Below are 25,736 nucleotides of genomic sequence, written 5' to 3'. Positions count from 1 at the left end.
TGTATCTCGCCCTATTTTCCATATCTCTGTAGCTTTCCAGAAAATTTCCTTTTATCCTAAGCTAGTGTGTGTGGGTTCCTTGCATCAAAAAGAATTCTCAAACAGTGGTATGCTGGAGTGGCTCGTGGGAACTGTTAAAAGTTCAAGAATTGTCAGCCGGTTGTTCAATCATCTGGAGCTTGAAATTGACACGGTAGGAGCACCATGGAATTGGCTAAAGTTACTTACCATGGATTTTATTTTATCCCAGAGAGCTACTGTATTTTATTTTCACCAGCACACCACAGATTCTGAGGCAATGCAGAGGCAGAGAAAACCAGGGAGCAGGAGCCATTGGATGGAAAAGACCAGAAGAGACAAGAGTCGCTGAGGCCCTGTCCAAAGTTTCTTAGAGTCCCTTGTATCTATTTCACAGACACTGTGTTGTCCTGGCGCCAGCCCATGGGGCTGCTGAGTCTCAGAACTGAAATGGCCTCAGTAGCCCAGAAGTTGCTATTTCCTCCCTTCCTCCCCTCAGAAACACAGCCAAGATTGGTCAGAGTTTATTGGAACCATAATAAGAGGAAAATTCCAGACGTCTGGCATCGGTTGGGGTCCATCTGTCCTCTGTCCAAGATGGAGTGGGTGACACTTGGGCAATCAGTCCCCCATGGGCAGCCACAGGGCCTTGGTCCGTGCTGCCCGCAGCCCCAGCTCTGGGCCTGCCCCCTCGGCGTCCTGATCCCAGGCCCGCGGGCAGCCTCTGTTCACCCACACTGGCTTGAGGTTTCCTGCTGAGGCCCATTCCACAAACTGGGAGCCCTGGCGTGGGGAGATGGGTGGGGGTGGGGGGGTGGGGGGGTGGTCAGCATTTCCATTGGCTTGGTTGCTAAGCAGCTGCTTCCTTGGCAACAAGGACTATTATTGAGGAGGGGCCTAAAGGCTTGCCTAGGCTCTGTGGCTAGAATGTTCAGCTCCTAGAAAGCAAACCTTCCAGATGCTGAGGGAAACAAGGTTGACCTTTACGGCTATGGAACTTCTTCCCCTTTAACAGCCCACACTCAAAGGAATGGGGCCTGAAGTTATTGTTGACAAGGAGTTCCCATCTGTTACCATCAGGAGGTTTAAGAGGGTGGACTGCAGGCTTCTGACACTGTTGCTAGGGTGTGGTCCTTAGCAATGGGTTGTCCAATGAGATTAAGTCTTTGGGCTAGGCAGGATCTCAGGCCCTTGTTGCTAAGGAGATCCTCTTCCTTAGCAACCAGGGCTCTAAAGGGGCAGGATCTCAGAACGTGGTTGCCAAGGAGTTTCTCCCCCTTAGCAATGGGTGTTCTAAGGGGGTGCAGCCATGTCCCCAGAAAAGGAAGAGTTTGTTGGTGAAGTTTAAGACACTGGAGATGGCAAAACAAAAGGTACCTGGGCAGATCCGAAATACCACAGGGCCTGGATGTCCTGGTGCAAGGCCAAGCAGCGGGTCAGGTGGTCCCGGTCTCCTGTCACCACATTCACCAGGCCCCCTGGCAACAAGGTGGCCATATCCTAGGGGATGGGATAGTGGGTCATCCAGGGTTGGGAGGGAGTCAGAGACCCCCAGGGCTGTCGGGGAGGGTAAGGAATGAGCATCTGGGGAGTGGCCATGGGGGTCCTGGAAGGAATGGGACTGGGGTCATGACTGGTGAAGGCTCACAGTCTGGAGAGAACCATCACTGGGTCTATGAGGAGTGAAGGTTTTGTGCCAGGATGCAGGTTACCACGGTTACCAAGGGGGTGGGGTGAGAGCTGAGCTCCTGCAGGTCTTGGGGCATCTTTCATCCATCTGCTGCTCCACAGGCTGCTGGGAGCAGCAGCAGGCAGGCAGGCGACTGTACCTGGCAGACCTCCAAGGCAGGGATGGGACAGGCCCCGCTGGGCACCAAGACCACAGTGTTGCCGTGGGCCAGAGCAGGGGCCAGCAGAGACACGAAGGCAAGCAGGGGCCACTCTTCCGGGCACACAATAGCCAGCACGCCCAGAGGTTCCTGCAGCCGAAGCACGGGGCCTTTCAGCTCTGCCACCTGCAGGGACAGGCAGGAGGTCAAGGGCGGGGCAGGAGAGCCTGACTGCCCTCCTTTGGTCTCCTCTATCACCCGCCCTTTTTCTCCTCTCATCCCCAACTTTACTTCTCCGTAACAACTCCAATCATAATAATAAAACCAGGTGATATTTCAGAGCATAGACTCTGGAGCCAGATGCTGGGTTCACATCAGCTGTGTGACCTTGGGTGGGTTACTTAACCTCTCTGGGCCTCAGTTTCCCACCTTTAAAATGAGGATAATAATAGTGCTTACGAACAGTCAGCTCTACCCACCACCAGAGCCTCCCATCAAGCCTCTTAGATAGCCTCAACCACCAGAGGGCAGACAGCAGAAGCAAGAAAAACTACAATCCTGCAGCCTGTGGACCAAAAACCACAGTTACAGAAAGATAGACAAGACGAAAAGGCAGAGGGCTATGTACCAGATGAAGGAACAAGAAAAAACCCCAGAAAAACAACTAAATGAAGTGGAGATAGGCAACCTTCCAGAAAAAGAATTCAGAATAATGATAGTGAAGATGATCCAGGACCTCGGAATAAGAATGGAGGCAAAGATTGAGAAGATGCAAGAAATGATTAACAAAGACCTAGAAGAATTAAAGAACAAACAAACAGAGATGGCCAATACAATAACTGAAATGAAAACTACACTAGAAGGAATCAATAGCAGAATAACTGAGTCAGAAGAACGGATAAGTGACCTGGAAGACAGAATGGTGGAATTCACTGCTGCGGAACAGACTAAAGAAAAAAGAATGAAAAGAAATGAAGACAGCCTAAGAGACCTCTGGGACAACATTAAACGCAACAACATTCGCATTATAGGGGTCCCAGAAGGAGAAGAGAGAGAGAAAGGACCAGAGAAAATATTTGAAGAGATTATAGTCGAAAACTTCCCTAACATGGGAAAGGAAATAGCCACCCAAGTCCAGGAAGCGCAGAGAGTCCCATACAGAATAAACCCAAGGAGAAACACGCCGAGACACATAGTAATCAAAGTGGCAAAAATTAAAGACAAAGAAAAATTATTGAAAGCAGCAAGGGAAAAACGACAAATAACATACAAGGGAACTCCCCCATAAGGTTAACAGCTGATTTCTCAGCAGAAACTCTACAAGCCAGAAGGGAGTGGCATGATATACTTAAAGTGATGAAAGGGAAGAACCTACAACCAAGATTACTCTACCCGGCAAGGATCTCATTTAGATTTGATGGAGAAATCAAAAGCTTTACAGACAAGCAAAAGCTACGAGAATTCAGCACCACCAAACCAGCTCTACAACAAATGCTAAAGGAACTTCTCTAAGTGGGAAACACAAGAGAAGAAAAGGACCTACAAAAACAAACCCAAAACAATTAAGAAAATGGTCATAGGAACATACATATCGATAATTACCTTAAACGTGAATGGATTAAATGCCCCAACCAAAAGACATAGACTGGCTGAATGGATACAGAAACAAGACCCATATATATGCTGTCTACAAGAGACCCACTTTAGACCTAGGGACACATACAGACTGAAAGTGAGGGGATGGAAAAAGATATTCCATGCAAATGGAAATCAAAAGAAAGCTGGAGTAGCTATACTCATATCAGATAAAATAGACTTTAAAATAAAGAATGTTACAAGAGACAAGGAAGGACACTACATAATGATCCAGGGATCAATCCAAGAAGAAGATATAACAATTATAAATATATATGCACCCAACATAGGAGCACCTCAATACATAAGGCAACTGCTAACAGCTATAAAAGAGGAAATCAACAGTAACACAATAATAGTGGGGGACTTTAACACTTCACTTACACCAATGGACAGATCATCCAAAATGAAAATAAATAAGGAAACAGAAGCTTTAAATGACACAATAGACCAGATAGATTTAATTGATATATATAGGACATTCCATCCAAAAACAGCAGATTACACGTTCTTCTCAAGTGCGCACGGAACATTCTCCAGGATAGATCACATCTTGGGTCACAAATCAAGCCTTGGTAAATTTAAGAAAATTGAAATCATATCAAGCATCTTTTCTGACCACAACGCTATGAGATTAGAAATGAATTACAGGGAAAAAAACGTAAAAAAGACAAACACATGGAGGCTAAACAATACGTTACTAAATAACCAAGAGATCACTGAAGAAATCAAAGAGGAAATAAAAAAATACCTAGAGACAAATGACAATGAAAACACGACGACCCAAAACCTATGGGATGCAGCAAAAGCGGTTCTAAGAGGGAAGTTTATAGCTATACAAGCCTACCTAAAGAAACAAGAAAAATCTCAAGTAAACAATCTAACCTTACACCTAAAGAAACTAGAGAAAGAAGAACAAACAAAACCCAAAGTTAGCAGAAGGAAAGAAATCATAAAGATCAGAGCAGAAATAAATGAAATAGAAACAAAGAAAACAATAGCAAAGATCAATAAAACTAAAAGTTGGTTCTTTGAGAAGATAAACAAAATTGATAAGCCATTAGCCAGACTCATCAAGAAAAAGAGGGAGAGGACTCAAATCAATAAAATCAGAAATGAAAAAGGAGAAGTTACAACAGACACCGCAGAAATACAAAGCATCCTAAGAGACTACTACAAGCAACTTTATGCCAATAAAATGGACAACCTGGAAGAAATGGACAAATTCTTAGAAAGGTATAACCTTCCAAGACTGAATCAGGAAGAAATAGAAAATATGAATAGACCAATCACAAGTAATGAAATTGAAACTGTGATTAAAAATCTTCCAACAAACAAAAGTCCAGGACCAGATGGCTTCACAGGTGAATTCTATCAAACATTTAGAGAAGAGGTAACACCCATCCTTCTCAAACTCTTCCAAAAAATTGCAGAGGAAGGAACACTCCCAAACTCATTCTATGAGGCCACCATCACCCTGATACCAAAACCAGACAAAGACACTACAAAAAAAAGAAAATTACAGACCAATATCACTGATGAATATAGATGCAAAAATCCTCAACAAAATACTAGCAAACAGAATCCAACAACACATTAAAAGGATCATACACCACGATCAAGTGGGATTTATCCCAGGGATGCAAGGATTCTTCAATATACGCAAATCAATCAATGTGATACACCATATTAACAAATTGAAGAATAAAAACCATATGATCATCTCAATAGATGCAGAAAAAGCTTTTGACAAAATTCAACACCCATTTATGATAAAAACTCTCCAGAAAGTGGGCATAGAGGGAACCTACCTCAACATAATAAAGGCCATATATGACAAACCCACAGCAAACATCATTCTCAATGGTGAAAAACTGAAAGCATTTCCTCTAAGATCAGGAACGAGACAAGGATGTCCACTCTCACCACTATTATTCAACATAGTTCTGGAAGTCCTAGCCACGGCAATCAGAGAAGAAAAAGAAATAAAAGGAATACAAATTGGAAAAGAAGAAGTAAAACTGTCACTGTTTGCAGATGACATGATACTATACATAGAGAATCCTAAAACTGCCACCAGAAAACTGCTAGAGCTAATTAATGACTATGGTAAAGTTGCAGGATACAAAATGAATGCACAGAAATCTCTTGCATTCCTATACACTAATGATGAAAAATCTGAAAGAGAAATTATGGAAACACTTCCATTTACCATTGCAACAAAAAGAATAAAATACCTAGGAATAAACCTACCTAGGGAGACAAAAGACCTGTATGCAGAAAACTATAAGACACTGATGAAAGAAATTAAAGATGATACCAACAGATGGAGAGATATACCATGTTCTTGGATTGGAAGAATCAACATTGTGAAAATGAGTATACTACCCAAAGCAATCTACAGATTCAATGCAATCCCTATCAAATTACCAATGGCATTTTTTACGGAGCTAGAACAAATCATCTTAAAATTTGTATGGAGACACAAAAGACCCCGAATAGCCAAAGCAGTCTTGAGGCAAAAAAATGGAGCTGGAGGAATCAGACTCCCTGACTTCAGACTATACTACAAAGCTACAGTAATCAAGACAATATGGTACTGGCACAAAAACAGAAACATAGATCAATGGAACAAGATAGAAAGCCCAGAGATTAACCCACGCACCTATGGTCAACTAATCTATGACAAAGGAGGCAAAGGTATACAATGGAGAAAAGACAGTCTCTTCAATAAGTGGTGCTGGGAAAACTGGACAGCTACATGTAAAAGAATGAAATTAGGATACTCCCTAACACCATACACAAAAATAAACTCAAAATGGATTAGAGACCTAAATATAAGACTGGACACTATAAAACTCTTAGAGGAAAACATAGGAAGAACACTCTTTGACGTAAATCACAGCAAGATCTTTTTTGATCCACCTCCTAGAGTAATGGAAATAAAAACAAAAATAAACAAGTGGGACCTAATGAAACTTCAAAGCTTTTGCACAGCAAAGGAAACCATAAACAAGACGAAAAGACAACCCTCAGAATGGGAGAAAATATTTGCAAATGAATCAACGGACAAAGGATTAATCTCCAAAATATATAAACAGCTCATTCAGCTCAATATCAAAGAAACAAACACCCCAATCCAAAAATGGGCAGAAGACCTAAATAGACATTTCTCCAAAGAAGACATACAGACGGCCACGAAGCACATGAAAAGATGCTCAACATCACTAATTATTAGAGAAATGCAAATCAAAACTACAATGAGGTATCACCTCACTCCTGTTAGAATGGGCATCATCAGAAAATCTACAAACAACAAATGCTGGAGAGGGTGTGGAGAAAAGGGAACCCTCTTGCACTGTTGGTGGGAATGTAAATTGATACAGCCACTATGGAGAACAATATGGAGGTTCCTTAAAAAACTAAAAATAGAATTACCATATGACCCAGCAATCCCACTACTGGGCATATACCCAGAGAAAACCGTAATTCAAAAAGACACATGCACCCGAATGTTCATTGCAGCACTATTTACAATAGCCAGGTCATGGAAGCAACCTAAGTGCCCATCAGCAGACGAATGGATAAAGAAGTTGTGGTACATATATACAATGGAATATTACTCAGCCATAAAAAGGAATGAAATTGAGTCATTTGTTGAGACGTGGATGGATCTAGAGACTGTCATACAGAGTGAAGTAAGTCAGAAAGAGAAAAACAAATATCGTATATTAATGCATGTATGTGGAACCTAGAAAAATGGTACAGATGAGCCAGTTTGCAGGGCAGAAGTTGAGACACAGATGTAGAGAATGGACATATGGACACCAAGGGGGGAAAACTGCGGTGAGGTGGGGATGGTGGTGTGCTGAATTGGGCGATTGGGATTGACATGTATACACTGATGTGTATAAAATTGATGCCTAATAAGAACCTGCAGTATAAAAAAACAAACAAACAAAACAACTAATACTAAACTTTCATTGGGTTATTTGTATGGAAATATGTTAATATAAATGTTTCAGACATTACATGAAATTTCTAAAAAAAAAAAAAAAAATAATAGTGCTTACCTCAGAGGTTTGCTATTAAGATAGAATGAGTTAATATGTGTAGAGGTCTCGAAATCTAGCCTATAGGTTTGTGTGTGTGTGTGTGTTTTTCTTTAAATTAATTATTTATTTTTGGCTGCACTGGGTCTTTTCTGTTGCGGGCGGGCCTTCTCTAGTTGCAGAGAGCGGGGGCTACTCTTCGTTGCGGTGCACGGGCTTCTCCCTGCGGTGGCTTCTCTTGTTGTGGAGCACGGGCTCTAGGCACGCGGGCTTCAGTAGCTGTGGCTCGCGGGCTCTAGAGCACAGGCTCAGTAGTTGTGGCACACGGGCTTAGTTGCTCCATGGCATGTGGGATCTTCCCAGACTAGGGCTCGAACCCGGGTCCCCTGTGTTGGCAGGCGGATTCTTAACCACTGCGCCACCAGGGAAGCCCTGTGTGTGTGTTTTAAAGCTTTATTGAATATAACTGACTATCACTAAACTGCACACACTTTAAAGTGTACAATTTGATAAGTTCTGATATATGGATACACCCGTGAAACCAATCACAACAATCAAGATAATGAACTTCACTCCCCCAAATTTCCTTGTGCCCCTTGGTAATCCTTCCCTCCCTGCCTCTACTTGAACCCTCTGTGCTCAGACAACCAGTGATCTGTTTTCTCTCTATAAATTAGTATTTTCTAGAATTTTCTAGACAAAGAATCATATACAGTCTGTACTCTTTTATCTGGCTGCTTTCACTCAGCATAACCATTTTGAGATTCATCCATGATGTAACTTGTTCCCTCCTGATTGCTGAGTAGGAGTCCGATGTATGGGTGGGCCACATTTTGTTTATCTATTAACCTATTGAGGGACATTTGAATTGCTTTTTTGGCTACCATGAATAATGCTGCTATAAACATTTGTGCAGGGACTTCCCTGGTGGTCCAGTGGTTAAGACTCCATGCTCCCACTGCAGGGGGCGTGGGTTTGATCCCTGGTCAGGGAACTAAGATCCTGCATCCTGCAAGCCGCACAGCAAGGCCAAAAAACAAAACAAAACAAAACAAAACAAATTTGTGCATAAGTCTTTGTATGGATATATGTGCTCATTTCTCTTGGGCTAAAATCTAGAAGTTAAATTTATTTAGATAAATACCTAGGACTCATGGTGGGTCATACGTATATCTAGGGAGTTCCCTGGTGGCCTAGTGGTTGGATTCCGGGCTTTCACTGCTGTGGCCTGGGTTCAATCCCTGCTTGGGGAACTGAGATCCTGCAAGCCATGCAGTGCGGCCAAAAAAAAAAGAGTATATTTAACTTTTTAAGAAACTGCCGAACTGTTTTCCAAAGTGGTTGTCCCACTGATGGCCCCACCAGCAGGGTGCGAGAGTTCCAGTTCCTCCACATCCTTGCCAACACTTGGTAAGGTCAGTCTTTTGAATTTCAGCCATTCAATAGGTGCCTAATGATATCTCATGATGATTTTTGTTGTTGGCTGCACTGGGTCTTCGTTGCTGCGCGCGGGCTTTCTCTAGTTGCAGAGAGCGGGGGCTACTCTTCATTGTGGTGCGAGGGCTTCTCATTGCGGTGGCTTCTCTTGTTGCAGAGCACGGGCTCTAGGTGCGTGGGCTTCAGTAGTTGTGGTTTGCGGGCTCTAGAGTGTGGGCTCAGTAGTTGTGGCGCACAGGCTTAGTTGCTCCTCGGCATGTGGGATCTTCCTGGACCAGGGATCGAACCTGTGTCCCCTGCATTGGCAGACGGATTCTTAACCACTGCGCCACTAGGGAAGTCCCTCATGGTGGTTTCGCTTGCATTTCTCCAATGACTAATGATGCGGAGCATTCTTCCATGTGCTTATTGGCCATCCATAAGCAAACATTTTCTGAGCCCTTGGCTACACGTCAGACATTAAATGCTCGGCTCACTTAGTTTTCATAACAACTTCTCAAGGTTGGTACCACTGTATAAGTGTATAATTGTATATCATTTATGGAGGAAGCCCAGGTCAAATGACTAGCTATCTTTCCATTATCTTTCTATTATCTCTATCCCTGAGTGTGCCCATGCCATTGCTTGAGTCACTGAATCCTCACGCTTTCTTCACTGGACCCACCATACGTTTCAGACCAACCTAGTATCTATATTTAGCTGCATATTATATATATAAACAAAACAAAAATCACACCAAACAATACTCTGTGCAATGCACTCTATATTTTCTATCCTGTTCTCTTTTGTTAAAAAAAGAAACAAGAACAAAAACACCAAAGCAGGGCTATGACCCCACTAAATTGGTTTTATGGCTCAGTAATGGGTCACTAACAACAATTTGAAACACTACTCTATGAGGTGGGCTGGATACCCATTATACAGAGGATGAAAGCAAGGTGTAGAGAGGTGAGGCCACTTGGGCCTGGACCCCTAGTCTGGCTCATTCTGGAGCCCCTCTGACGCCACTCCAGACTGCCTGCCCTGTCTGCCGGCCCACAGACCCCTCTCACCTGCAGGGTGCAGCCTGGGGCCTGGACGCGGGCCCCCCATGCCCGAAGCCGCCTCACGCTCAGCTCCACCTCCGCCTTGGCGACCTTGAGCTCCACTCCATGCCTCTCCAGCCTCGAGACCAGGGTGGACTCTCGGCGTTGCAGTGCGGCCGCCAGGGCCCACAGTAGGGCTGCTCGGGCCCCTGGCGACTTGCCCACCCAGCTGTGGGTGGACAGGGCACATTGGGGGTTGGTTTCCTCATCCTGGCTCTTTCCAGGTGCCCCACCTCTGTCCACAGCTCCTACCCTGGGGGTCCAGGCCCCGTAGCCCATCTGCCCGGGGAGGAGAGTGAGGGGCCAGACCCACATCCCGTCAGCCCTGGGAGCTCAGACTCCGTAGCCCACAGTCCTTGGGGTCCAGACCCCATGTCCCATCAGCATCAGCCCGGTCCTGGGGTTTCGGGCTCCCCTCTCCGACACCCCACGACCTCTGCGCTGTCTCACGTGACGCCCCGCTTCCTTACCCAGGGGCAGCCTGGTGCGCAGCCTCCACGGCGCCTCGGATATCCTTGGCTCCGCCCTCAGCCACGTAGCCATGGAGATCGCCCTTCGAATCCCGGATGGGCCTGGAGCTCCGGGCCCCAGGAGCCTGGAAACGGCCTCCCACAAAGAGCCCATAGGGGGGTGCTGGGCTGGAGCAGGGTGAGGTGTGAGGGTGGGTGCTGGGGCAGGGACTGCTCAGACCCCATCCCCACCCCACTGGATGGACCACTCGAGCTCCCATGAGCCTCTGCGGGACCCCACATTCCTGGCCCCTGAGTCTCTGGGAGAGCACAGACCTTCCACACGCCAGGAATTCTGAGAGCTGTAGTCCCTAGAACAGCTCACCTAAGCCCTGTTTCAGGCCCAGCTGGTAGGGTGGAGGGAACAGCAAGGCCAAAGGTGTCATAGTTCAGATTCTCCGACAGGTAGGGCAGCCGGGTAGGGGTCCCTGAGGGCCGCAGATACTCGTACAGACCCTGAGAGAGGGACAGTGTCAAGAGGACGTGAGAAGGGCACAAGGTGGATGAAGGGGTGGTGATGGGCAGGGAGGGGTGCACTCACATCTGGCCCCCCGTGCCAGGAAGACCCACTCTCCTTGCAGCCACCTGTTGGCACTGCAGGGTCTCTGAGGCCGTGTGCATTGATCCAGACCGTGCCCATCTGGAGCCTGTGGGGAGGAGGGGCCATCAGAGAGAAATGCACAAACTTGAGGCGGGGAGGGGTAGTCAGAGAGGCGGGGAGAGACCCAGAGAGAGGGGAAGACATCGAGACTGAAGCTGGGGCCATCCCAGCAGGGCCCCCCGTGTGCCCAGTGGGTGTGAACTGACCCATAGGCCAGCTCCAGGGCCTGCCCCAGTCTCTCGCTCCACACGCTGGCACTGCCTCCTCGGGGCGTCCAGTTGGCCATGGCCAGCGCCTCCTTAGCAGTGCGGAAAGGGGAGGCCACGACCAGAGGCCACGGCACCTGGAAGGGGTGACAAGGGAGCCCAGGCGGCCTGGCCAGCCCCTCCCTCCAACACCCCACCCACTAGGAGTCCAGCCTACAGCAGTCAGCAGCCCCCAGACCCAGTCCAAATGGTCACCCCGGGGTCCTCTGTGTTGTGCCGCCCATGTCCAGCTGAGGACGGGTGGATGGCCTAGGGTCTCTGAGACCCTGAGGGGCTTACCTCTGCCTGGGTACATGGAGAGGCTGGAGGAAGGTCAGAGACCAAGGATGGGGGAAAGAATGGGCTGTCTGGAGGCATACTGCCAGCCTGGAAGACCTAGGGAGACAGAGAAATAGATCTGCAAGTTCACTCCAGTCCTCTCCTCCCCAGGGATCCAGGAGTCCGGACCCCAGACCCCTCCTCCCTCAGACCCGGGAGTCAGACCCCAGCCCCTCCTTCCTCACACCCCGGAGTCCAGGCCCCCAGACCCATCCCTCCACAGACCCAGGAGTCAGATCTTGAGGTCCCTCCTCCCCCGGCACCCCAGAGTCTGCGCCCCGGCTCACCTGTGCACCCTGGCTCTGGGCCTCGCGCACATAGCGCTGGGCCAGGTCGCGTGCAGCAGCCCCCCGGGCCCCCATGTCCACGGCTCCGTCTAGCCCTTGGCCACCGCGAAGCCGCCCCATCCGCGCCTGGAGCCGCCTCATTGTCTCATCCCACACAGACTCCTGGATGAGGAGTCTGAGTCCCCCCTGTTAGGAAAAGGGGGGGTTAGGGTGGGCAAACCTGGAGCCTACGTGGGTGGGTCACATCCCCACAGAGGGCCAAGCCTGGGGGACATATGTGTACAGACCAGAGGAGGGTCAGGGAGAAGTGGCCGAGGACCAGGAGACTCCCTGAGGCCCCAAACTTCAGGGAGGACGTGGAGTTACAGAAAGCTGGTGACGCAGAGTGAAGAGAGACGCTAGAAAACTAGGACACGGACACTCAGAAAAATGAAGAGTCCTAAAGAACAACAGACACAGAGCCCCCGAGCCTGGAAGCCCAGGAGAGCCGGGAACATGGAGGTTCAGAAACTCGACAGGATGAGGAGTCCTTCACATGCGACGGTCTACAGATAAGAGTTTGGAGACACAAAGAACTGAAAATTAAAACAAATGAAGGGACTCCTCTTGTGGTCCAGTGGTTAAGACTCCGCGCTCCCCATGCAGGGGGCCCGGGTTCCATCCCTGGTCAGGGATCTAGATCCCACATGCATGCTGCAACTAAGAGTTCACATGCCGCAACGAGAAGATCCCGCATGCCACAACGAAGATCCCGCACGCGGCAACGAAGATCCTGCATGCCGCAACTAAGACCCAGCGCAGCCAAATAAATTAATTTTAAAAATAAATAAATAAAATGAATGAAGACATGGAGCCCCAAGTTCTGGAGACAGACATGCCCAGCCCCCAGGTCTCACCGGGCTGCGGTCAGACCAGGCTGCATCCACGACGCCCTCCACGGCCGAGTCCACATCCGCCGTCTCCATCAGTAGCAGCAGCGACTCAGCCCCCAGTGCCAGGCCCAGCTCGGGACCCTGGCCCGCCAGGGCCCGCCGTAGGGCACGGCCATCCTATGGGATCCACGCAGGGGTCAGCGGCGGGGAGGAGCATTCCAGCCCCCCAGCTGTGTCCAGACACCCTCCCACCCCTGAAGATACCTCGATGGCGCCACAGAAGGCCACCTTCTGGACTCCAGGCTGTGAGGCCAGGACAGGCCCCAGGGAGGCAGGGCCGCTGATCACATTGAGGATTCCTGGGAACTGGCCTAGCTCCCCCGCCAGCTGGGCCACAAGGAGGGGCGTCGGAGAGGCTGGCGGCACGAGGACCACCACAGTGCAGCCTGGGGAAGGCAGGCAGCTCAAGGACCCTGGAGTCCAGACCCCCAGCCCCCTTCTCCCTCAGACCCCGGAGTCCCAACCCCCAGCCAATCATTTACCCACAGCCAGGGCAGGGCAAATCCTCCACATCATCTCAAGGAAGCAGAATGTGGGTGGCAAGATGAGACCAATCACTCCTGCAAGAACAAATGAGACTGGCGCAGGCGCTGCTGGATGGTGAGGGAGGAGGGGGCTGGGGGCTGGGACTCCTGCTTCTCACCCAGGGGCTCCCAGCCTGCCAGCGCCTCCTCCTGGGTGTGTGCCTGGACTGCATGGTGCTGGAGCAGCTGCTGGGCCAGAGGGACATCCCTGTCTCGAACTTCTCGAATGGCCCGTCCAGTAACCAGGGACTCCAGGGTCCACAGCAGCCGCTGGTGCTTCTGGATCATCTTGGCCAGCCTGTGGAGCAAGCAGGTGGGATGGTCATTGTTTTCTTTTTTCCTTTTCCTTGGCCGCCCGCACGGCTTGAGGGATCTTAGTTCCCCGACCAGGGATCGAACCTGTGCCCCCTGCAGTGGAAGCGCAGAGTCCTAACCACTGGACCGCCAGGGAAGTCCTGGGATGGTCATTTCCCACTGCCCCTTGGCCTGATAGAGTCCTGGAACACGCCCTGTGTATACCTGAAGTACCATCCCCAGGAACCCCTGGGGCATCTTTGGTGGAGGGCACCAAAGATGTATGGGAAATGTAGTCTGGTAAACACTCAAAACCTCAGGGTGCTGTGTAAAGATCTTGGCCACCTGTAACCCCCAAACGTGCTAGGAAATGAAAGCTTTAAGTTCAATTGTTCTTTGGGAAATGGAATCTTTGTCTCTAACTTCCCGAAGAATGTGCTGGAAAACAGTTGCAGGAGCTTCACCAGCCCCAGTGAGCTGTTGAGAAATGGCGCCCGGATGAGTCCCAAGGGTATGCTGGGAAACAGGCTTTGTCATTTCTAGTCCCAGCGAACAGTGAGAAATGGAAGTTTTAGCTGCTAAAGGCTCAAAGCCATGCTGGGAATATGAGTCTTAGCAGCCAGTGAATTCAGGGGGATATTGGGAAATATAGAGTCTTTGTTCTCAAATCCTTCTTCGTCTCCTGGGGTCCGCACCTCAAGTGCATCACCTGGTCAGATGCTGGGCCCGAAAGGCTCCAGGTTGTGTGCTCCAGTTCTCCAACGAGGTCCTGGCAGCCTCCACGGCTCCCGCCACATCCTCCGTCTGTGCCTGGAGGCAACTGGCCAAGTTCTCTCCTGGGGAGATGAATGGGGGGAACCCAGTTGGGAGGTGGGGGGAACCCGTGTCAGAACTGGAGGGGGCTGACATTTCTGGAGCCCAGAAGCACCCCAAGGCGGTAAAGCTGGTCCCCCTACCCCACACAGGGTCTCAGTTTTACCATCTGACAAATGGGGATAAATCTATATAGGTCTTTGCTCTGACTGCCTCCCACAGGCAAGGAAGGGATTTTAGGAGACAGTGACTTCAAAAGTGTTCACAGGGACCTGGAACCATAATTAGGAGGACTGTTATCAAGAGGGGCCAGAAACCTCAGACTTCTTCTCCCATCAGCTGCTCCCTGCCCTCAGGGCCCTGAGCAGAGAGAATGGTATATTGTTGGTGGGTACACCTGGGGCCACAGACACCTCTTTCCCATGACTGGGGGACACCGCATACCTGTGATGGGATCCTGGCAAGGCACTGAACTCCTGTGTTCAGGCTTTAACCACCGTCCGTTAACATAGTGACCCAAGTGCCGGTCCTGGGTGTCCAGCCAGGCCTGGGGGAGGTGGAGAGAGTTCGGAAAGGGGTCTGAGAGGCAGCTGGGGGAGCTTGATCCCTACCCAGAGTCCTCTGGGAAGAGAATACCCACCCCCTTTGCCCCATCAGTTATTTTCCCGTGTAGGAGGAAAATACACATAAACATAAAAAATACATAACATGAAATTCACCATTTTAAAGTGTAAATTCAGGGCATTTTGTATCAATACATTCACAATGCTGTGCAACCATCTCCACTATCTACTTCCAGAACATTGGGAATTCCCCGGCGGTCCAGTGGTTAGGACTCCACGCTTCCACTGCTGGAGGCCCAGGTTCGATCCCTGGTCGCGGAACTAAGATCCCACGTGGCGAGCAGCGCAGCAAAAGAAAAAAATCCAGAACATTTCCATCACCCCAAAAGGAAACTCCATACCCATTAAGAGCTCACCCTCCCTTCTCCCCTGCCCCCAAGTCCTGGCGACCACTAATCTGCTCTCTGTCTCTATGGATTGGCCTATTCTGGACATTTCATATATAAATGGAATCCCACAATATGTGACTTTCTGTGTCTAGCTTCTGTCACTCAGCTTGGTGTTTTCGAGATTCATCCGCACTGTAGCATGGATCAGAATTTCATTTCTCTTTATGGCTGTATGGTATTCCATTGTCTGGAGAGACATTTTCTTTACCCATTCATCAGCTGATGGGCATTTAGGTTGTTTCTGCCTTTTGGCTATTGTGAATAGTGTTGCTGTGAATGTTCACGTACAAGTCTTTCTTTGAATACGTCTTTACTTCTTTTGGGCATATATCTCGGAGTGGAGCCACTGGGTCATATAGCAATGCTCTGAGTAATTCATGGAGGAACCACCAAACTGTTTTCCACAGCAGCTGCATCATTTTACATTCTCACCAGCAACGTATGAGGGATGTCCTATTGACTTTTATATACGGAGAATGTGAACAAAGGATTAATAAAACTTGTTCTTCTCCGTGGAGAAATGACCTTCTTGAATAGAAATGACTTTCTATTTCCCTGGAAATCTGATACAATTCAGTTATATTTCTAGACAATATTGACCCCCGACTGGTCCACTGCACCTGGACTGGGAAAACTGGGAATATACCATAAATATCCAGTGGGAAGCCAGAACTTTGGGGCTTCCTGGAGTGCTCTGCATTCTTGTGATAGGCATGTTCCTTGCCAGGACCCTTGCAATGCCCATGAGACTGTATCACGTGGTATCAGGTTCTCTTTGGGAGGTGGGGCTTTTAAGCCAGGTGACTCCCATACCTTCCCACGTGTGATGGTGTTCCCTCCCACCTCTGCTGTCATCACTCGGGAACGATGTGACCCCTACTGAAGACACAGGCCTGATGCTGCCTTGCCAGGTGCAGTTTACTTGGTTGTGAAGTGCCTAACTGAGCCCAAGGTAGGGAGTCCCTGGAGCCTGGGGCCACATGGCCTGGGTTTGAATCGTGGCTCTGAAACTTCCTTGTTGTGCAGTCTTAGCCTGGGTCTTAAAATACCCTGGTCTCAGCTAACCCATCTGGAAGATGGAGATAATCACAGTCTCTCCCTATTTCACAGGACAGTGATGAGAATTAAATGGATCCATATGTGTCATAGGCTCAGAACAGCACTTACTTAAGACTTCCTATTAATTTTATTGCATTTCATTCTGTTTCCTGTTTCTTTCTCTGTCTTCCCTAAATCCTTTCTAAATCCAAGACATCCTTTCCACTTTTTCCTTCTGCAAACTGGTTTTTGTTGTTGTTGTTTTTGGCCGCTGGCTTGCGGGATCTTAGTTCCCCGATCAGGGATTGAACCCGGGCCCTCTGCAGTGAAAGCGAGGAGTCCTAACCACTGGACTGCCAGGGAATTCCCCAGACTGTTTTCTCTTAGCATCCCCAATGCCTTAGTCTCCTGATTTTTCTCTTACCCTACCAACTGGGCCTCCTCATTTTTCTTTAAAGTAAGAAATAAATTTTTTTTTTTTTGGCTGTGCTGGGTCTTCACTGGGGCGTGTGGGCTTCTTCGCTGTGGGCTTCTCTCTAGTTGCGGCGCACGAGTGCAGTTGCCCCGCGGCATGTGGCATCCTAGTTCCCCGACCAGGGTTGAACTCGCGTCCCCTGCATTGGCAGCCGGATTCTTAACCACTGGACCACCAGGGAAGTCCCCAAAATTTTTAAGTAAAGTAAAAATTCATAAGTTTCAAATTCAAAGATGCCCCCCTGACGGAAAGACATATTTTTGAAATAGTCGGGCATATACGAACATGGGCTGGGCACTAGATAATATTAAAGAATGACTGTTAATGTTAAAACGGCCTGGTGGTTGTTACAAAATGAGTCCTTACCTGTTAGAAATGAAGATTCGAATACTTATGGGAAAATAACATGACATCTGGGTTTTAAATCACTCCAGGAAAAAAAAGAGATACAACATTGGATGAAATGTTGATGATCGTTGACACTGAGTGATGGGTAAATGGGAGTTCATAATTTAAGTACTCTGTGTAACTTTGCAAAATTTCCCCCCCAAAGAAAAACAGAACCCAGAAAGAATGTTCCACCGGGTCCTGGCAGGCCACCCTGGTGTGAGAAGAGGGCCCTGGTGGAGACTAGGAACTCATGACTTGTCTAAAAAGACAGTTAGCTATTGGATCCAGATTATCTTTGTCAGGGAATGTGAGGCAAAGGTTGCCAAACTTTGGAATTTTATTTTCAAGAGAAGCTGGAATCCCGGATGTTTACATGAAATTAGTTGTCCACTAATTCACATTTTTAAAAATAAAGTTCAGGCCAAAGAAAACATGTTTGTTGGTTGAGTCTGGCCCACAGATTGTAAGACTGAGCTGGGGGGCGGGGTGGGGGGGATGGGGGGCATGGGCTCTGGAATCCCAGGGCTCAGGTTCAAATCTCATTTTCACATTTTTTAAGATGTGTTGACTGTTAGCAAATTACTTACCTCTTTAAGCTTCTGTCTGCTATCACTAAAGTAATGACAATAATCCCCTCTCACAGCTGTTTTGGGGATTAAATGAGATCACGCTGAACACAGAGGCTGGCACATAGAAAGCACCCAATAAATATAAGCTATTATCACATTATTGCTATTTCAGGATAGTCCATCTCTAACCAACCTCCAAGGGTGGGAATTCTCTATACTCCATCCCAGATCCTCTTATCTGAGTCTACACTATAGTTCTAGATAATCTCATCATTCCCACCATTCAATTATCTTTCTACTGTGAGGTCCCTGTCTCCAGACCTGAGGCTCAGGCACAGGTAGTATTTGACTCCTGCACATGGCCCAAGGCTTTCCCTCTCATCATCACCATGTGATAACCAAGCCCACAGTCTTTCCCAACCTTTCTGCCACCCTACTCCTCTTGGGTTCACCATGGGGGGGTGGAGGGAGGACAGAGACAGCCAGACCCAGACCCGAGGCATTGTCCTTGCCCTCTCAATACCCTAAACCCTGTTACTCCTGCATCTCTGCCTCATCTCTTCTCCATCTCTACAGTCCGCACCAGGCTGTGGTCTCATCTTCTTCCACGTGGACCACTGTTCTAACCTCCTCTTTCCCTCCAGAGAAGCCCAAGCTTCTCACACCTAGGTGCTAGAGGGCCCTGTGAGAGCAGGATGGCTCCATAGGGGAATTCTGAGGGGGCTGGGTAACTATACAAAATTCGAAGCACCGAAGTTATACACGGGAACCCCAAGATCGTTCTGGGGGACCCTGATGGATCAAGGGAGTCTTAGGGAAGTTCTGAAGTACACGGAGGGATCACGGGAGCCCCACGGGGTTATTCTGCGGGGTTGAAGGTAATTACAGGAAGTTCTGATGTATTCTGGTATTCCGAGAGTTCCCGAGATTATAGGAACCCCACAAGTATTGACGTGACCCTGAGGACTCACGGGGGCTCCGCGGAGGTCTCCGGACGACCAAGGGAGCCCCCCCCAGGAATTCCGAGGGACCCCGGGAGCCATAGGATATTCTGAGGAATCACGGGAAGTCTACGCGGGTTCTGAGGGTCCTCGGAAGATCACGGGAGCCCCACAGGAATTCTGAGTCCCAGGGGATCACAGGAAGCTCTGAGGCGGCCCTGAAGAATCACAGAAGCCCCTCGGGGGATTCTGAAGAATAGGAGAATCACCACCGTGAGTTTTGGACCGTGGAACACGACAGCCACTAGGGCTCGCGAGAACAGACTAAAGGGCTAACAGGCAGCAACCGTAAGGGCTCAAGGGAACGTCCTCCAGGGTGGATCCTAAGGAGTGGCGGGAATCACGGGAGCTGAGAGGGGCGGAGCTGCTGAGCTGCCGCGGTGGATCACGGGAGTCCGCGCTCAAAACGGGGCCCGGAGGACTGGGAAGGGGGATGGGCAGCGCCGGCCGGGCAATCCTCACCAATGCGCATGCGTGGCTCTCCGGCACCGGTCCGTATTCCAGCGTGGTGAAGATCTCGCAGGCGCGGGATCCTGCGCGCGTCGCAGCCATCACGCTCCCAGGCCGCTTTCCACGGACTACGGGACTCTCTCCCCAAGGGTACCTCGAGGTCTGAAGGGCGGCACCGCCCCCTCCAGCCCAAAGGGCGGGGTACGGGAGATAGAGCGTAACCCCGCCTTAGGACCCGGTGACTCCGCTTATAGGTCTGCGCCGGGAAGTGTAGTTTGGAGCATGCGCATTCCTCAAAGCGGGGGGAGTGGGGAACGAAAATATGAATGCCTTAATAGGTACGAGGCCTCCAGATTTAGAAGAGTGGCGGTATTGGCGTCTTCCCACCACCCTGTTCACATATTGGAGGCCGAAAGTGCAGCTCTTAGCCCGAAATATCTTTACTCGAGAATCTAATCTACTTCTGGGGACGAGGTGATTGTTCAGAGATCAGAAGGGAGTCCTTTAGGATGGACAATGAAGTTAAGGTTTTAAAAGTGTGCCAGCTTTGCCCAGTATCCTGGCCAGATGTGGCTGTAGGGAAGGAGCGGAAGTGTGGCTTTAATCCACACCGGAAGTGTGGCGTTTAGCGGCTGTCTGGATTTAGTTTTGATTGGTTGAGGTGAAGGGCGTGGCTTCAGACTTAGACTAGATTGTTCTGTGATTGGTACCGAATGCGGTTGCAGGATAGATGAAGGAGCGTTGGGGTAGTCGGAAGTGTGGCGTACCCAACTTCCTGGTTACGCAGAGACCAGAAGAGTGGCTCTCATTTAAACACTTGGCACAAAGGGCTTAGAGGGCATCTAGAGACATTGGCTCCTAAAAGATTTGATGCAGTATCTGACCTGAGTAAAACTGTAGTCTCAGGCCAGATTCTTAGATTTTCGTACAGAATTGTGGGTGTCGGGAGTCGGTTGAGGGCCCGGGAGCAGGCGTCAGAGTTCACATCCAACCGAAGGTTGTTTTTGAGGACGCCTAGGTCTCTTCCCCAGGGCCATGGCCGACTTGAAGCTGCTGGTACCGGAGCTAAACGAGGCAGAGACGATGAGCGCTGAGACGGCGCGTTTCGAGGAGCTGCTGCTGCAGGTGCGCACTGAACGGACTCCTGGGTCCCTGAGGATTTGGGAGATTTTGTGTGTGTGTGTGTATGTGTATGTGTGTGGTGTGTGTGCGCGCGCGCACTCAGAAACGGGACTACAGTTCCCAGAATGTACTGGCGGGGGGCGGGGGGCGGGGGGGGGAAGCAACAGGGCCTACGGGAGTTGTAGTTGCTTAACTACTACTACTACTAGCTGTTCGCTAGTCTCTGGAAGAAATGGTAGTGGGATCAGGGTTGTCCTTCGGGTTCCTCAAAGTAGGAAGGGGACATAGTATGTCTCATGGCCTGCCTAGCTCATATACGTAAAAATTGCTCACTAAACATTTGAGGAACAAATGAGGGGGTTCTGACAGCACAAACGCCAAGCCTGGACGTTGTTTTCTTTCACACAGGCCTCCAAGGAGCTCCAGCAAGCCCAGACAAGCAGACCAGAATCTACACAGATACAACCTCAACCTGGTGAGAAAGACAGAAATCCAAAGAGAGAGGGATAGACTCCCAGAGAGAGGTGGTCACAGACTGGGGGCAGGGGCATAGGGAAAGGAGAGAGGAAGGAGACACAGTAGTGGTGTATAGTAGTGGTGTATAGTAGTGGTGGGTGATGGGAGTGAACGGAAACCCAGAGAGAGCAAGGAAGGGACTGAGATCCAAAGAGAGGAGGGGTAAGGGGGAGGGATAAATTGGAAGATTGGGATTGACATATACATACTAATATATATAAAATAATAACTAATAAGGACTTACTGTATAGCCCAGGGAACTCTACTCAATACTCTGTAATGACCTATATGGGAAAAGAATCTAAAAAAGAGTTATACATATATATATGTATAACTGACTCACTTTGCTGTTCAGCAGAAAGCTAACAATATTGTAAATCAACTATACTCCAATAAAAATTAAAAAAAAAAAAAAAGATGTGCGGTGACTAGGGGGACAGAGACTCAAACACAGAGAGTCAGAAATCCCAGGGGCAGGAAGGGGAACAGACCCAGAAAGTGGAGGACTAATACTCTAGGAGGGGGACAGATCAAAAGAAGGATGGACACTGAGACCCATGCAGAGACAGATGGTCAAGGACAAACCCATTCCCACCAGGTTTCTGCATAAAGACCAACTCATCTGAAGGGAAGGTTTTCATCAACATTTGTCACTCTCCCTCCATCCCTCCTCCCGCTGACTTGACCGAGGATGAGCTGCTTCAAATGCTGGAGGAGGACCAAGCCGGGTTTCGCATCCCCATGAGCCTGGGAGAGCCGCATGCCGAACTGGATGCAAGTCAGTGCCTTGAGAGGACCCAGGAGTCTAGCCCCCTCGGTCCTTTCTTCCCTAGAATCCAGGGCCCAGGACCCTCCTCCCTCAGGACCTAGAAACCTGGCACCCCTGTACTGATCCTTTTCCCCATGGCATATCCCTAGCCTCCTGGGCATCCAGAACTCTCACTGGACAGTCCTGGTTCTGCTCACCTGGCCAGGCTGGCACTTCTCCCTGCCCCACCCCAGAGCAAGGGAGGGCTGGGCAGGTGCTCATTAGCTGATCTCCTGGCTCTAGTCCTCGGCCAGCCCTAACTCATCCCTGATTTCTCCTCCACCCTCTCCCCTGTCTCTGTGTCTCTGCCTTGTCTCACCTCTGTCTCTGTTGAGTTTCTGTCTCTATATCCTTGTTTTTTTCAATTCACATATGTCCCCTGAAGCCTCCTGGGATGAAGCTTTGGCCAGTGCCCTGGGGAGTAGGGACTTATCAAAACCCAGAACCTGCCCTTGAGAAACTCTCAGGTTTGGGTGAGGATGAAGGAGGCAGATGTGATTTCAATGTGGTGTGACTCTGTGCTGTGCTCGGGGTGGGGTGGGGGGCCTCTTCACTCCCACTGAGGGATCAGGGAAGGCTTCCTGGAGGAGGAGATGTCGGATATAAGATTTCAAGGAACCAGAGCAGTTCATCAGGCCAAGACAGAGAAGAGGGTTCTAGGCAGAGAGAACAGAGGGGTCCAGAGGCCGGAGAGAAATGACTGAATTGAATTGATCAGTAATCAAGAGTGATTGGAAGAAATTTAAAGGAATGAGGTTGCTGGAGAAGTGAACTCTCTCCAGGTGGGAGGGGCAGACCACACAGGGCCTCCAGTGCCAGGCTGAAGGACTCAGTCCTCCCCCTGCGGGTGTTGGGGAGCCTTGGGAGGACTATGAACTGGGGAGGGTCAGGGTCAGCTCTGGAACATGGTGGGGAAGGACCAGAGGGGAAGAGACTGGAGCTGGGAGATGAGGCTGGTATGAATCCAGACTGGCAAGTGCGTGTCTTGACTTCCTAATGTCTCTGGGTCTGTGGCTGCTGTTCTTGATTGTGTTTTCCTTGGCTGTGCCTGGGCCGTGGGGTTCCCACCGAAGGCTGGGGTCTCACCCCCTTTCTCTCCCGGCAGAAGGCCAGGGTTGTACCGCCTACGACGTAGCTGTCAACAGCGACTTCTACCGGAGGATGCAGGTTGGGGGCGGGGCTGCAGGGGAGGCCTGGGCCGGGGCCTCTCCATCCATCCCCTAGCCCTCCCACATCTCTTCTCCCTCTTTCACTCCTAGAACAGCGATTTCTTGCGGGAGCTCGTGATCACCATTGCCAGGGAGGGCCTTGAGGACAAATACAGCCTGCCACTAAATCCAGGTGAGGGGCGGGGCCTGGGCCACGGGGAGGAGCCAAACCCGGAGGAGCTTGCGGGCGGCCCCTGGGAGAAGTGGGACTAGTGTGGGCAGGGATTATATTAGCCCCTGGGCTGTGGAGTTCAGGGAGAGGGCTGTGTGGGTCTTGGGAAGGGGGAGAGGGAGGAGACGGGGGAGTCCAGATAAGGGGGATTCCAGATAAGCGGCAGGGTCTTGAGAGCCTCGAGGGGAGGGGCTAAGGCAGGCACGCTTCCTAAAGTCAAGCTTGGGGGTGTGGTCAGATCCCTGGTATCCTCGGCAGAGGGCGGAGCCTCTCCCATGAGGCTCTCGCAGTGCAAGACCCCCTTCCTCCTCTAGGGGAGGGAGCAAAGGACACCCTGAGCCATGTGACCTTTGATCCTGTGCTCCTTCCCCTCAGAGTGGCGTATATTGAAGAACAGACCTTTCCTGGGCTCTATCTCCCAGCAGAATATCCGCCCCCAGCAGCGTCCTCGGATCCAGGAGCTGGGGAACCTGTACATGCCCGACTCCCCGAGACCTGAGAAAGGGTGGGCATTCAGTGGGCTCCCTATCTCCTGTCTCCCCGACATTCTTTGGAATCTCTCCCACCATCCTGTAGGTGTCGGTGTCCTGGGGCTCTGGGAACCCAGAGGGAGGAGAAGCAGAACTCTCTCTGGGAAGGTGTCCTGAGGCTGCAGGGCTGGGAGGGAGAAAGAGAGGGAACAACCCTGGTAAAGCCCTGGCGGCTCTTCTGAGTTCTGGGTCTTGTTCCTCCCCAGCCCTGAGAAGCCTCACCTGAACCTTTGGCTGGAGGCCCCTGACCTCCTCTTGGCCGAAATTGACCTCCCCAAACTGGTGAGTGCACCCTCCACCAGAGCAGGAGAATGAGGTCTGGAAGGGTTGGGGTCTTGGAGGGGAAGTGATGTGGGCTTGTTATCAGACCTGTGTGAGCCTGGCTAGTGCTGCCCTCTGAGCAGGTTGCCTCCTCTGTCCCATGGGGGCCTCAGGCCCACTTCTGGTGCTGTCCTGAGGATGCCCAGCGCGTCGTAAGTGCTCAGTCATAAACCTGTAATTACTGTGTCCCACCTTTTTCTTGGGAGATGAGACTCTTTAAATATGGTATCCCGATACACGAGAGTTCTCTCACTGGTCTGTGTTCTTACCGTCCTGTTGCTGAGAAGGGAAGGGTGGGCTGATTCCGCTGCATCCCCAGGAAGGCGCTCTGGGACTGTCGCTGGAGATCGGGGAGAATCGCCTGGTGATGGGGGGCCCCCAGCAGCTGTACCATCTGGATGCCTACATTCCCCTGCGAATCAACTGTGATGAGAGCAAGGCAGCCTTCCATCAGAAGAGAAAGGTACCTGGGGGGCCGGGGGTTGTGGGGAACCAGGGACACTCGGGGACCTGGACCCCTGGGTATGGGGGGGGAGGGGCTGGGGGCCTGGACTCTGGGTCTGAGCGGGGAGGGGCTGGGGACCTGGACCCCTGGGTCTGAGGGAGGAGGGGCTGGGGGCCTGGACTCTGGGTCTGAGGGTGGAGGGGCTGGGGGCTGGATCCCCAGGTCCTGAACCTCTTTCCTCTTCCTCTCTCTCCTCAGCAATTGATGGTGGCGATGCCCCTTCTGTCGGTGCCTTCTTGACTGGGTGTCTCCCTGTGCTTCTTCATGGAGGGAAGAGGATGGTGGCTTCCCTAAAATTGAAATAAAAGATTTTTGCCTTTGTTCTGTGTCTGGCTAGGAGTAAGTGGGGAGTGGGAGGGAAGAGGGACATTGGACTGGAGTCCCATGGAGGTCACTCCCCCAGCTCAGGCCTCGTCCTCTCCCCCGATCCTCTCCCTGGCCTCCTGGCCTCTAGTCTCTCCCCTTGTCAGTCTCTCTCAAGGCCCCAGAGCTGCCCTTGCCCCACTCATGTTCACAGCCCCTCTTTGGCTCCCCAGTGCCCCTAGGAGAAAGTCCAAGCCTCTCAGCTAGCACTCAATGTTCTGTGCTGTCTGGTCGCCTTCATGTTCCCTTTTTTTTTTTTTTTTTTTTGCCCACTGCAGGGCACATGGGATCTTAGCTCCCGACCAGGGATCAAACCCATGTCCCCTGCAGTGGAAGTGTGGAGTACTAACCACTGGACCGCCAGGGAAGTCCCCCTTCATGTTCCCTTTTGGCCTCTTCCAGTCACTCAGGCTAGTCATACTGAGCAGTGTCCTGACCACACCAGTTTTTTACACCTGTTCTTAGTTTCTGCTATTCCCCTACTTAGTATCCTCTTCTCCAGTACACCTACCCAGGTCTACTCCAGTACCTCTGGTTGTTTGCCCTCACAGGGCACATCTCCTTACTCTACACCCATGCCCTGCCCCGACCCTCCCAGTCATCCCTTTTAGTGAGCTTTTCCTGGGAAGCTTTTCAAACTTCAGGCTTTCTTTGAT

At 50.3% G+C, this 25,736-nt stretch overlaps 2 protein-coding genes across 8 annotated transcripts; one reads left to right on the top strand and one right to left on the bottom strand.

Annotated features, from left to right (window-relative positions):
• Nucleotides 1-529: 529 nt before the first annotated feature.
• ALDH16A1 (aldehyde dehydrogenase 16 family member A1) lies at nt 530-19,666 on the bottom strand. Of its 5 annotated transcripts, none has more exons than XM_068527550.1 (17): nt 19,548-19,666; nt 15,045-15,147; nt 14,497-14,623; nt 13,613-13,791; nt 13,452-13,529; nt 13,174-13,355; nt 12,934-13,086; nt 12,038-12,223; nt 11,712-11,807; nt 11,373-11,509; nt 11,107-11,212; nt 10,891-11,021; nt 10,527-10,694; nt 10,024-10,225; nt 1,848-2,033; nt 1,396-1,518; nt 530-801 (listed from the first exon to the last, which is right to left on the bottom strand). In XM_068527550.1, exons 1-17 carry the CDS (start codon nt 19,635-19,637, stop codon nt 640-642), a joined length of 2,409 nt encoding a protein of 802 aa, XP_068383651.1. In that variant the 5' UTR covers nt 19,638-19,666; the 3' UTR covers nt 530-639. The 5 variants fall into 5 exon arrangements, with proteins under 5 accessions (XP_068383651.1, XP_068383652.1, XP_068383653.1 ...); XM_068527551.1 differs by having other exon boundaries at nt 11,373-11,464; XM_068527552.1 differs by lacking the exons at nt 15,045-15,147; nt 19,548-19,666 and having other exon boundaries at nt 14,483-14,562.
• Nucleotides 19,517-25,037, top strand: PIH1D1 (PIH1 domain containing 1). Of its 3 annotated transcripts, none has more exons than XM_068527555.1 (10): nt 19,517-19,695; nt 20,567-20,660; nt 21,066-21,132; nt 21,772-21,951; nt 23,087-23,148; nt 23,241-23,322; nt 23,737-23,866; nt 24,098-24,173; nt 24,532-24,675; nt 24,916-25,037. In XM_068527555.1, the coding sequence occupies exons 2-10, from the start codon at nt 20,571-20,573 to the stop codon at nt 24,955-24,957; spliced, it is 873 nt and encodes a 290-aa protein (XP_068383656.1). In that variant the 5' UTR covers nt 19,517-19,695; nt 20,567-20,570; the 3' UTR covers nt 24,958-25,037. The 3 variants fall into 3 exon arrangements, with proteins under 3 accessions (XP_068383656.1, XP_068383658.1, XP_068383657.1); XM_068527557.1 differs by having other exon boundaries at nt 19,690-19,789; XM_068527556.1 differs by lacking the exon at nt 19,517-19,695 and adding an exon at nt 19,719-19,736.
• The last annotated feature ends 699 nt before the right edge of the window (nt 25,038-25,736 follow it).

Source organism: Eschrichtius robustus, chromosome 19, assembly GCF_028021215.1.
Source record: "Eschrichtius robustus isolate mEscRob2 chromosome 19, mEscRob2.pri, whole genome shotgun sequence".
Lineage (NCBI taxonomy): Eukaryota > Metazoa > Chordata > Mammalia > Artiodactyla > Eschrichtiidae > Eschrichtius > Eschrichtius robustus.
This window is presented reverse-complemented; position numbering and strand designations above follow the sequence as displayed.

Excerpts from the sequence above, each read along its gene's own strand:
- PIH1D1 (XM_068527555.1), top strand. The coding sequence starts at position 20,571 with ATGGCCGACTTGAAGCTGCTGGTACCGGAGCTAAACGAGGCAGAGACG. Across the intron at positions 21,133-21,771 it reads ACAGATACAACCTCAACCTG|GTTTCTGCATAAAGACCAAC; the intron begins GTGAGAAAGACA and ends CATTCCCACCAG. Across the intron at positions 24,174-24,531 it reads AAATTGACCTCCCCAAACTG|GAAGGCGCTCTGGGACTGTC; the intron begins GTGAGTGCACCC and ends CTGCATCCCCAG.
- ALDH16A1 (XM_068527550.1), bottom strand. The coding sequence starts at position 19,637 with ATGGCTGCGACGCGCGCAGGATCCCGCGCCTGCGAGATCTTCACCACG. Across the intron at positions 15,148-19,547 it reads AGAGCCACGCATGCGCATTG|GCCTGGCTGGACACCCAGGA; the intron begins GTGAGGATTGCC and ends CACCTCCCCCAG. Across the intron at positions 14,624-15,044 it reads TTGCCAGGATCCCATCACAG|GAGAGAACTTGGCCAGTTGC; the intron begins GTATGCGGTGTC and ends TCATCTCCCCAG.